Here is a 12,691-nt window from a genome sequence, read left to right as displayed (position 1 = left end):
TAGCTTCAATGACATCTCTTGGTGAAGCACAACTTGACAAAAAAAAAAAAAAAAAGTTGAACTAATGTCATTACTTAGGATATTAAATGAGAAACTAATAAAATGTACTGGCAAAACAAATTCCTTGTTACTATGAAAACCCTGCAGCAAGCCACAAAGATAAAATGAAAACATCAGGGCATGGCAGCTAAGCACAGGCCTCTGAGTTTCTGACTAGTGACAACACTTCTATGCTTTTAAACAAACTTAACAGAACTTTTAATATCTCACAGATAAATCAGTTCCCTCAAGTTTAGGCCAAAAATAGCCAGAGAAGGAGATACTATAGGTCCTCACTATAGGAAGAGCATTTGCAGAAGCATCCATAGACTTTGGGTAATCTGGGTGGGGGGAAGCAGTTACAAATGCAACAACCACTGGGAAATGATTCAGTTGGTACTCATGTCTCAAAGTCCTGACACTGATCTGTTATTTAAAGACTTTCTTAGTTTTAATGTTTTCATACTCTTGGCCTTCTTTCTCAGCGTTAAAACCATGTTACATGCATTTTATAGGAGGAGACAATGACCCAAGGTTGTTTGACCTGCCAGCTGTAACAACGCAGCAGATCAGGCATTTGAATGAAGCACTCTCAGATTTCCAGTCCCTGCCTGCAAGCATGTTTCCTCCTACTAGACCATGCCTACAGTTTACTCCTTTGTGCTATCTTACACGCAAGTTTTAACATTCATTCAAAAATCATGCTGAAGAAACACACCACTACAATCATGTCTTCTAGACTGAAGCACAGGCTGCAGTCTTAGGGTTTATTGCGCATGTGGATTATTCCGAGTGGCTGGTGTGCTGACTCACATTCAAGAAATGGCCTGAGCTCTTATGAAGCTATTTAGATAACGAAAGAAGAAAGATACAAAACAGATTCTGCGGCCAAGAGATGACGCATCGTGAATTAGGTGACAAGCGGATTTGGCCCCAAAGGATGTTTCAAGTTCCTGAGGATACTGGATGGTGGTAGATAAACCAAACACCCCACATCCTGTTTTATTTATCTGTAATCTAACTATCTTGTAGATCTGGCAGGTATTCTAGAGTTTCATAGAGTTCTATGTTTTCTTTTAGATACTACTCTGTGTAAGCATTATTAAAATAGCAGAGTAGGGGAAGGTGTGGTCCTCCAGAAAAGAAATAGAGCAAAGTAGAGGACAACATAGAGCCTCTCTCAACAGGCACTGGGAGGCTACTAGGTCACTCAAAACTCAGACTTTTGACAGCACTGTAAATGTATGTGGCATGGCACTAGATAAGAGAAAAAATGTGGCTCTCTTCCCAGTGACCTTATGAACTGACAGATGGGATAGCAGTTCACAGTTTCATACTTTGCTCTTCCTAACATGGATATTGGGGGCGGGGGAGGGAGTAGATGAGGTTCCCAAGCAAATCTGAAGAGACGTCAAGGGCAACACTCTGAACGCCATTCAATGCACAAAGGGTACAAACAGCCATCCCCCCAAAAAAACCAAATTCCTCAAAGCTATCCCAGTGTTTCTTGATCTTCCACACATGGAAAGTCTGTATTTTGCTGTGATTCTCTGGTCAGAATTCTTTAGTCATCATCTTGCTCAGATTACTCTGCAGAGCAGCATCGCCCATCAGCACTGCCAGGCACTCACTTGCCAGCTGTTTGAACCAGGCACTATGAGGAAGATGATGCAGGAGCTGTGATGTTCAGAAGATGCAATCTTCTCCTCAGACTTTGGCAAGCTGGTCTCTTAACTTCATATATGCTGCAGGGAGGTGGCAGCAAGTCTTACCTAGCTCTAGCTTGCTCTCAGGCAAATGATCTTAAAGAAATGGGGGTCCTCACAGACCATGGTACCAGGAGCTATATAAATACGCAAAACTTGAAATACGGGAGAAGCACTTGCTAGAGATTTACATTACATTAAAAATCCAACTATTTTCCATGCTGCTAAGAAGGAACTCCTTTTTCTATGAAAAGCCAGAGGAAATTTGCTGGATTACTATTGAGAGTATAGATGCATTTTCAAAGAAAACTATCAGTCCTAAAGGCCATTCCTCATTTTGCATCCCTACCCTTAGACATCTGCCTAATCTAACAGACAGCCTGGGCTGATAGCCAGTGTTCTTCCATTACAAGCTGAGCAATCTCATCAACAGCTGGGTAACCAAGTGTGGCAAGTGCAGGACTAAGAAAGTGACGGGGGCTGTTAGAATAAGATTTCTTGAATGAAACAATACACTGATGATGGCTCTTAATTCAAAAACTCGATACCCATTTAGGTGTGATTGTCAGAATGTGCTGGAAATGTCCAGTCCAATTTTATCACTTACTTCCCCAGCAGGATCCCTGCTACTCTGCTTTTAACCAACACTGTGTAAGAGGCTTTGTTCACTGCTTTACCTTAATTTTGAAAGCATTGAGGTTGGCACTTGCATGAAGTCTGAAGCTGACAGCTTGATTGCTGCCTCCACCTCTTATTTTCTCCAGGAACATGAGCAAAATCTATCTGTAGCCCATGATGCAGTTCTCCACATTGCTTCTCGGTTAACTTGCCAGTGGAGCAGACATTAGAAAGCAGAATCTAAACACAGGTTTTTGAGCTAAGCACTACAGTAAGCATAAACAGCATTCCCTACAGGGGTTTTTACCACACTGTCTTTGGGACATCTCTGCACTCTTGGTACAGAGACACTGGAGTTGGGTTAGCATACGGTAACCCAGCACTAGAACTGTCAAGAGCATGGAGCAGACATACAGTTGCACCAACTCCAGTATTTGAAGCCTTAACTAGTAACTTAAAAATGTGCTTTTTGATTGCAGTCTACAAACAAAGGTAAACTATGAATCTATCTTTTTAGTCTACAAGTAAAGGTAAACTATTGAGCATACAAAGCAGCCCAGCTCTATTGCTGGTTGAAGAGAAAAATGTAAACTCTGCTTTGAACTCCTGCTGCCAGGCTGCAGAGATAAAGTTTCTCTTCACAAGCTTCTACTGTTATTCTTTGAACTGCACTAACTCTGCCCAGTTTTAAAAAGACAGAGACACAGGCAGCGCTTGTAGAAATATGAGATACTTGAGCCTGCAAGATGCAGGCTTCTAGAGGAGCCTGTGATTAGAAGTTGCATCTGGACTGGAAACCCCTATGTTTAAGTAGAAGGAAGGGAAAGTCCTGGAGTCTCTTGCTGAGGAGCAAGAAGCACTGGTATTGGAGGCATCAGCTGGGGAACAAGGCCTCCAACCTTTTTAACAGCACATGGATTGGACTGAATGGGAAACAAGGAAGTCCAAGTCAGCAACATCCTCCTTGGTTAATGCAAGGCAGATGAAATGCCTAAGTGGCTAGGAGGTAGAACTCTCAAACTCTAACCCTCCACCCCCATCCTCCACGATCAAACCCTGGAGGCAGGCTGCCAAGTCTTTAAGCCTCATTGCCAGGGAAGTCAAGCTAATAAGAAACCGGACAGTTTTTCAATAAAATATCTTGCTAAACTAGGACACTTCTGCAATTTTGCAGAGGATGCTGAATCCGCAGACTCACACAGAACATCCTTGCAGAGGAAATTTCTCCGCAGACCACTTGGTACACTTATTAAATCTGAGACAGTTAGCTGAGGAGACATGGAGATTTCTCTCAATACACTTTTAAAAGGCAAAGTAAAATCAAGAAATTAAACCCACTTGGGATTAACATTGCTCTAAAAAAATGAGTGCATACTGTCTCTGCTTCTGAATTAGGCTGTTGCTTTAGGCACTGCAACTAAACTCATTATATACTCTTACCAGCAATATGCTATTAATATCAGACATGAAGAGCTATGCCTTGCCCTGCACAACAGACAATGCTTCCCCCCCCCCCCCCCATTTTAATATATTAATTCCTTCGTAACATGGAAAGTTTTAAAAGTTTTAAAGCATTCATAAAGTGTCATGAAAAAGGAATATAACTGATCAGGAACAGCAAAAACGGAAACAAGATTAAGATATTGCAATTTAATTTCCTAGAAAATAATGTGCCACCAGCTGTGTAAACTTTCTTGTAGCTAAAACAAATATTCTGAAAACAAGCAGGCAGTTGATTTACACTGTAGCGTGTTCCCTCAGCAGTCAAGCCTCCCAAGGAAGGTCTCAAGTTGTCTCTCAGACTGTACAAAGGCTTTAAAGATAGCCATACAACAAACAGATTTGATAAGCAGGATTCTGAGCTATCTTTAATTTTTAAGTTCAACTCATTAACTCTGAGCTCCTGCCGACACATCTAGTACTCCCGCCTCACATACTATGTGCTCCCTGAACGTAACAAATAACCAGCACAGCATGCACTATTCTTCTGACATACCAGACAAGGCACATGCAGACTCTAGCAGCTGGACTCTTTTAGTTTTGTCTCCTGAAGAGAGAGGCGAGGGCCTACCTGCTGATTCCTGTAACAGGCACTATGCATTCTGTAGAGTTTCCTCTTCTGGAAACTATGAAGTGGCCTTGTTCGGGCAGATGTGCTCACATTAGCCATGGAGAGAGATCTTAGTCTTGTCCTGTCTCTTCTTCTTTTCTTGATGTGCTGATGATCAAGTAACCAGCTGCTCGAAGAGGATACCTCTCTGTTGTCTGAAGCTCTGCAATTTCATGATTAATGGGGAGAGGAAATACAAAAAATTAAATGCGGTCCACATGCACAGGTCAAGATTTCATATGCTGATGAGCATCAGCCATATAATTCTAACAGAATTTTATAAACACTAAAATGTTTTAGCACACTGTTCAGAAAATCATGTATATTATTTGTTTGCTTGTTGATTAATTCTATGTTAGATCACAAAAGGAAGTTGATCATTCTTGTCCGCCTCACGGAAACAAATGTCAAAATGAAGTTAAGCCCTTAAGCATGTAATGCTTTTTGTTTTTTCCAAATTCAAGAACTCTCTTTCTAACAGTCCTAACATCTATGTTTTTAAGTTGGAATTAACATTTCCCTACAGACTTGCATTCCATTCAAGACAGCAATCATGCTAACGTAAAGGACACCTGGAGTCCTGCCCTAATACTTTCAAGATTTTTTAGTTTTGCTCAAGAACTGAAACTTGAGTAAAGCTTTACAAACCAGCATCCATTCAGCATGGAGGCTGCAACTCACTGTGAAGCATTTATATCAAAATTAGGAACTGCATGCTTAGTTTAACCAATACAAGGCCATTAAACTTCACTTCCAGGGGCATGCCAATAGAGCTCAAGCCCAGCCTGAGGGAAGCTCTTGAGGAAGGAAGAAAGTCTAGCCTGTTTGTCTGCCTTTAAGACCTAGAAGCTGGTGAGACCTAGGTGATTTGGAAGATTGCAAGCTCAGCTCCAGTCACAATGTGACAGAGTCCACATGAGCACATGGAAAGCTTTGTATTAAAATGAAATCTCACTCTTACCTGCACTTCCCCATGTCTATAGCTTCTAAATCCCTCTCAGTGTTATAGCATCATCCCTCCACAACTGTACCTCCACACACACTTGCTGTACTCACATCCTTGGTAATACAGTAGGCAATCACAAAACCTACGTGACAACACAGGGCTAAGAGCAGTAGAAAACCCTGTATGTATAACAACCTTGGATCACTCTCACCAATCTACAGCCAGCCTGCTCACCAGAACAAGGTACACTAGGTGGGAATGACTCCATGGGAAGAATGCACTTCACTTTTATAGGTATCCTGATTTTATTTTGTTGCTGTAGCAACATCTGTCTGCAAAGCTGAAGGCTTGCTGCAAAGAGCACTCAAGTGTGCATTTATTTTTACAATACTGAAGACCTTGACTGCAACTCTAAACTGCCTAAGAAGTGCAAGTATACGAGATATTTTAGCCTTGATTCATAACAGGTCATCTATCTGCACAAATGATTATTTTCTCTAATGAACGTCATCTGGCGAGTCACAGACTTATTAGTAAAGTTGTAATACACAATAAAATATAAAAATGAATTTATGACAAGGCCATTTATCCATCTTTTTTGACAAGCTGCTTTACTGTTCTTCTAACAGTACATTTTTATTAAATAGAAGCACTTGCTATGAAAGCATGATTAAACACCATCCCATGCTGTGCTGGTGTGGTAATAAGGCTTTATGGGCTTGAATTTGAGCTGTCCTTCTGACACACCAGAACAATCCCAATAAGCAACACAGACTCAATGAAAAAAATGTGCTAATTAAAAGAGGGATAGTACAAAGTATTTAAAGGAACATACTAGTAACTGCTGGAAAAAGCCCCAAGTACTTAAGCATGACATTTTTAATGCTAACACTGCATTTTTAAGGCTTGAGAAAGAAAAACAATGTTTAAACTCCATGCAGAAGAGTTCTTCAAATATTTTCTCTGAACTCTCAAAAATATTTTCTCTGTAATTATCCGCCTTGAAGTTAGGTGGTGCCAAGGCCTATTTCTAGACTTTCATGTAAGAGGGAGGTATGTGGAAGACAACTTGGACAGGTAAATTAGAACAAAAAGCTCCTCAACTTCTGTGATTCCTGCCTTGGTTCTCATGGTTGGCCCAGGTCTTTGATAACCTCTCTTCAGCCTCTGCCAGCTGCTCTATTTACCTTCCTGGGCCCTGCAGTAATGCACAGCTCCAATTTCAGATGAAGCAAAGATCTCAGCTCCGTGGCTTGGAGCTCCAGTACACAGCAGTATGGTTTTCCTGCTACTTGTGTAAATAGGCTTCCCAGTCAAGGTTTGAGTTATCCATTTATTTTGATCTTAGTTTGGGTGGTTTTCAAAACGTGATTCTACAGAAGAGCAAAATGAACCATTGCCAGATGTAAAATCCATGAATTTGCTGAAACATTCCTTCCAAAGCTCATAGGTTGGCCTTTCTTGCTCTGTAGCCTAGCTAAAGAGCAGAGACCTCACTCACAGATACACACATGCACAGCAAGCCATCAGACAGGCACTATTTGTACTGAAGAAATGAACTTTTTCATTCCTCTCATAAGAAAGTGGTTACTGCTAGCTTAGGGAACTGCTTCTATGAACATTTACCTTCATACAATGCATCTGGCTAATCTTGACATCTAGATTTAATTAGGCAAAGAAAAGCTACATAGAAAAAGGAAACCACTAATGAAATTAGACCTTGACAAATGGCAGTTCAAGGTTACCCACATTTAATCAACCAGGAATCATACGTACACTTCCATTTCCACTGGGATCAGTCCAACTAACCAACCATAGTGCAACCCCCCATGATTACCTCAAACCATCACACACTTAGACATACTTTAAACATGGACTATTATATCTTTCACATCAACAGCCTACAATTAATTTCAATAATTTACTTAAATAAAAGTCACTATAATCCCTTTTTTTTTTCCTCTTCAAGAACAAAAAAGTCACCTTACTTTCCATTCAGTTTTGGCTTCTACTTTCTCTAGTAGTTAATAAAGTGAGCTCTAGAAAGAACGAGGGGAGAAGCAGCCAAGAAATGAAGTTAACTGTAGTCTGTAACTGTCTCAATTAATTGCACACAATACTATACAACAACATACCACAAAAAACTGGAAAAAAACCCAAGAAGTAGGTGGCAGCGAATTTTCCTGCAGGAGTCTCATGATAACCACTCTATGTCATGTTTATTTACCATCTTTAATGAACGGTATTAATTTGCAGATTTCAAAACACTTCACAAGAAGTTAAAAATTAAAATCAACTATTCAACTGATTTTTAAGATGACATCTAGAAAGCTCTGCAAGTCTCTCAGATTCCCTTCCAACACCTAACTCACCGACTCCAGTTTAGAGCTATAGCACTAAGAAAATCTTCCAACTCTTCCTATTCTTCTTTGGGCTTTTATAGGTCACGAGTAGAAAACAACCAGCCTTAGACAGAGTGGTCTGTGAGCAAACAACTGTGCTGCTCATAAAATGGAAAGAAGACTGATTTTGGACAGTGCCTGATAAATCAGAAGAGAAGTGGCTTGAAGTTACATCATTAGAGTGCCTCATCATGAAGTCAACTTCATGCACTCCTAAAAACATTTTTAATAGCAGAACCCTTCTCCTCATCTGTTTCATGAAAAAGTCACAAATTCAAACACAGCCTTCTAACAGCCTACATTACTCTCTTCTTCCACATACCCATCTCTATTAGCAACTCTTAATTCAGGCCTATTTATATTCCAAAACTCAGAGGAATCTTCTGATTTTCCCCTACATTATCTGTAAACAACTGATATGTCAGGAGCATGAATGATACGTGACAAGACCCCTTCATCCTTAAATTTAGGGCACAATCACACAATCACTTGGGAACAGACGGCAGTTAAAGAAGCTGCCCATCCAAGCTGCTCATTATAATCTCTTTGTGGGAGGCTACAGCCTCTGCGGCAAAGCTGCTGAAACAGACGGTGTAGCCAGCTCCTTTTGGAGCTGGGAGCCAGGGAATTACGTTCTGCTGCAGACACTACCATAAACCCCCAAGCTCTAGTAGGGAACACTTTCTTCATCCACCTGATATTAGTTAAGACCTATGAATAACAGCAACCCCTCCATCCTCAAAAATCACATTACCAGTATCTCAGGAGAAATACCCAACATACATACCTAGGTCTTTTGTAAGACAGGACCATAGTCAATTACCTTAACGCTGTTTTGACACTGATTACAGCCTGTACTGTACTTTAAAATCTTTGAATAAAAGATGGAAATACTAAGTATGGAGTAGTACTAAGAAACATTTTTCTACAACATTAATTTTGAGCTGCTATAGTCATCCTGCAAGGTATACCCATCCAGAACAAAAGACCACAAATGGAAAAATAGTATCTCCAAATTCTTGAAAAAGTAGCTGACAAAGAAAATTTTGCCTTGTATTGACAACTGGTATGTTTAAAATTAATGAAGCTGCCACTGGTGCCATCGCTTATGTATTTGACTAATCTAGTAAAGTCTAGTTCATCGATTTTCCAGAAATAAAGTTGTAGTCATCATGACAGAATGCATTAATTCTGAAATAATCAGTAGTGTGTTACTTACTGTATCCTTTCACTACTTCACAGATACATTCATCTTCCCAGGACTTAAATATACTTAGTGACTGCATACTTCTACGATGTAAGTACAAAACCCTACTATTTTCAACCTTACAAGCAAGACTTGACTTCTCTTGAAGCTTGCAGAAAGCAGCTCTCTTTTCCTGATTTACTACTGTAGTGATGATCAGTTCCATCTACATAACTTTACTAGAAGTTATTATCTAAGAAAATGCTACCATCCTGTCACCTACCTGAAGGAGATGCCATTGACCAGGTGTCTGTGCCTACAGGTCTTGGATGAAAGAGATGAAGAAGATGGAGACAGATTGAGTGGAGCAATTAGGCTGCTAATGATTTCACTCAGTTGCGCACTCTGGAAAAAAATAAAAAAATAAAAGGTAGTCAGACTTTTTATCCAGTCCTGTTTTTTTGGGGTTTTTTTCCCTACCGAGGATTCCAGTCACACACATCATGGAATAATCATATTTAGTTTCTTCTTGTGAATAATCAAGTGTGGCATGTTTTTCATTCACAATTATGTTCAACTATACAAGAAAGAAAAAACCCAACAACACACCACCAACAAAAAAACGACACAACCCTGAGCAACCAGCCAAGCACATTGTTTATACATTTGAGTTAGTAGTACACAAAATACATTAGAGATCTTAGTATTTTAGCCAGTTTTTTTAAAAAGGCAAAAGAAACAGAACACTTTACAGCTGATGTTACAACAGCTGCAGCCCAGAGCAGCTAACTGGCCATTCAACAAGCATTTCAACAAGGGGAAAAAAAAAAGCCTGCTGTCTACTCGTTGTACATTTTGTTCACTCCAAGTATTTTTCTTAGAAAAATCCTCTTCATTGCTCACTGTAGTTTGACAAAGGTGTTTTTATAAAAGGAAGTGTAACTACAGGAGGACTACTATAACTACAGACAGAATGGCTAAAATCTTCTCGTATCCTCAAAAATAGCAAGCAGAAGTCCCCACTCCACCAACACTCGGACTTTCAGAACTGCCACAAAACAAATGCAGCTAATTTGTTAAGACTAAGAATTACTCTTTATAAAGCAATGAATTGTGGACTGACTCCAGATATCTTTTCACAAAGATTTTTTTGTTTTAAATGTCAAACCTTAAAGGCTATTCTGACAATAAATGTAGCTTTCTTAGAGGAAACTGTGTTCTGCACATTAAACAGAAATTAAAGGATCTGAAATGGTGTAATTTTTTTTAAAAAAACTTTTACATTATTTTGTAGGATTTTCATTCATAACTAAGATTGTTTAAAACAAGACTTGCAAAAGGCTACCCAGTAAGTTTTCTTTACATTTTGAAGGGACTACCATTTATGCAGAAAGAGGCAGAAGAAATTATTTTCCATTTTATTACAACTCATGCCTTTTCTGTTCATGTGTAAGTGATGCAGTAGGGTAAAAATTTTGTCTCAGAATAAAATATTCAGGGGTGGATATTAAAGCACAGAAATAGCAAGTCATTTACAAAAGGTCTGGACAAAGCAAACAAGATGCCAGTAAAATATTCAGCAGATTGACTCAAAAATCTTAAAAGTATTCAATCTGTAAGGAACAAAGTCTATACTGAATATAAAAGCACTGAAACAATGGCAGACTTCCAAATCACAAGGAAAAATATACATTTTTAAACATCACAGAGGTATGAAAAGGACTTGAAAACAGTATTAATAAAAATTGCCAGGCTCAGTCACTTTGTAATTTCTATGAATTTTTTTTTTATTCACAAGTAAAATTGTTTCTTTTTAACAAATAAATACTTTAACATAGGACTGAAGAATTCTGTGGGAATATCTGTGAATGTTCACAGCCTACAGCATCACTAGTCCTGACACTGAACAAGAAGAAACTCAGACCTTCAGAGTTAAAGTTGATTTATAGAACTGATAGTCAAAAAGGAAATCAACCCCCAAGCTTTTTGTGGAGTAAAGGGAAGAAATCTGATGTAATCTGTGAGATGCCTTAAATGAAGAACACCTTTACTTCCAAGTAATCAAATTTCTTAGACCTCTGTTTGTAACTACTTAGGGACCAGGAAACACACCGCTATTATTTTAATGGTCAAATGTCTTACTGAAAAGTGTATTTAATTCTCCAAGTAATCACTTAAAGAGGGGACATTCACCACATTCTAAAAATGCTCTTTGGTTTACCTTGTGCAATTGCCAGCACTGCGCATATAAATTTCCTGTTTCATTGCTTCCTTACTCCTGTCTGTTGTGGATAAGATCTATCAAACAGGGGAAGCATTTTAAGAACAGGAAAGTATGACTATCAAATAAGAAAAATTGGCACAGAGATTCAGGAACAGGCATTAGTACCTAAAGCTACTTTTATCCCATTTAAAAATGTGTATATGACCAAGAATTTTGTACAGCAGAGAGCAACATATTCACAAACCATAATGGCCTTGTCAGGTTTGCTTTACGCTAACTGCATAAATTCATTCTGAAAACAAATTTCCTGTATCTCCTTCAGCAATGTGATCCTACCACATTCTTTATGTACTTTCTAGCAAAAGAAAACCCTGCTGGAGTCTATATCGTATTTCCTGGAATTAACCTTGGAAATGACTGTTTTGAACACCATGAACCGAAACTCTGCTCACAGCTACGCCTACACTATGCCTGTTAAGTACCTGGAATTCCTCAGCTCCAAACTAGATTCCTATGATGCTTGAAAAGACAAACCAACAATTATATTCTGTTGGGGCTCTTTTTTGGTTTTGTTTCAAATGCAACATACCTCCATCTTCAGCTGTACCCTTTCATCTCACATAAGTATTTCCTGAAACAATCTGTGGCAACACTACATTAAACCTAACTATAAAGGAGAGGCAGGTTTGTGGATAACTATTAGAAGTTGTTATGTGGCCACTTTGATGGAAACAAAGCGGTAACACAGACACATCAGAAATAAAAGGTTAATTTGTAAACCTGGTGTACAATGTAGTTATTTAAGCCCTTCAATTCATCAGCACGCACCCTCAATTGCGAAATATCTTCCTTTTTGGAAGTCATCACCATGGAACCTGCCCTATTTCTGAAGTAAATCATTTGGCGCCATTGATCGTTCAGTTCTTATTTTACTTTACCTGTTTTTCTATGTTTCGTAAAAGCAGGGTAGGACTGCTGGGTGACATTTCAAAGTCATGCTCCGGCAAAGAATCCTGTCTCTCAATGGCAGCTTGCGAATTCCCTGTGGCGTTTAATAAAGCTTCTTGGTCTGTCAATTGTATTTGCTTCTTCAAAATGTCTTTTGGAAATGGGAATTCTTCTAAGATCACCATCCCCTAGACAACAGCAATTGAACACAGTTGGTTGACAACGGATTAACCCTCCTAAATCATTTTTAAGGGGCAGTCAAACCTGGCACATGCCCCCTAAATCCTCCCAGCAACTCTTTGGAGCACACAAACTAGATTTTAAATATACTTAACAGCTAAAATATAGAAATAGTAGGTATTTTTACTAATGAAAAGCTGCACCATTCATGCTACTCCTTATAACAGGAATTGCTCTAGTGTTACACCACTGCTTAAACATCTGTGCCAAAATTCAAATCAGAAATTCATACTTATTAGAGCAACTATATGATCATTTGCCCGCTGATTTAA

General features: G+C 39.0%; 1 protein-coding gene across 7 annotated transcripts in view; it reads right to left on the bottom strand.

The window, feature by feature from the left end:
- The window catches only part of KANSL1L (KAT8 regulatory NSL complex subunit 1 like), a 67,000-nt gene that overhangs the window by 26,561 nt on the left and 27,748 nt on the right, over positions 1–12,691 (bottom strand). For 6 of the 7 annotated variants that reach the window (XR_013929897.1, XR_013929898.1, XR_013929900.1 and 3 more), the window contains exons 4-6: positions 12,170–12,367; positions 9,291–9,412; positions 4,435–4,636 (exon numbers count right to left, since the gene is read on the bottom strand). Coding sequence is in view for 2 of the 7 variants with exons in the window: in XM_080398385.1 (XP_080254511.1) it covers positions 4,435–4,636; positions 9,291–9,412; positions 12,170–12,367 (522 nt within the window). In the remaining 5 variants the exon portion in view is untranslated. The remainder of the gene's footprint in view (positions 1–4,434; positions 4,637–9,290; positions 9,413–12,169; positions 12,368–12,691) is intronic. The other variant, XR_013929899.1, reaches the window with a different exon arrangement.

This window comes from Falco punctatus (assembly GCF_963210335.1).
Source record: "Falco punctatus genome assembly, chromosome: 8".
NCBI classification, from domain to species: Eukaryota; Metazoa; Chordata; class Aves; order Falconiformes; family Falconidae; genus Falco; species Falco punctatus.
This window is presented reverse-complemented; position numbering and strand designations above follow the sequence as displayed.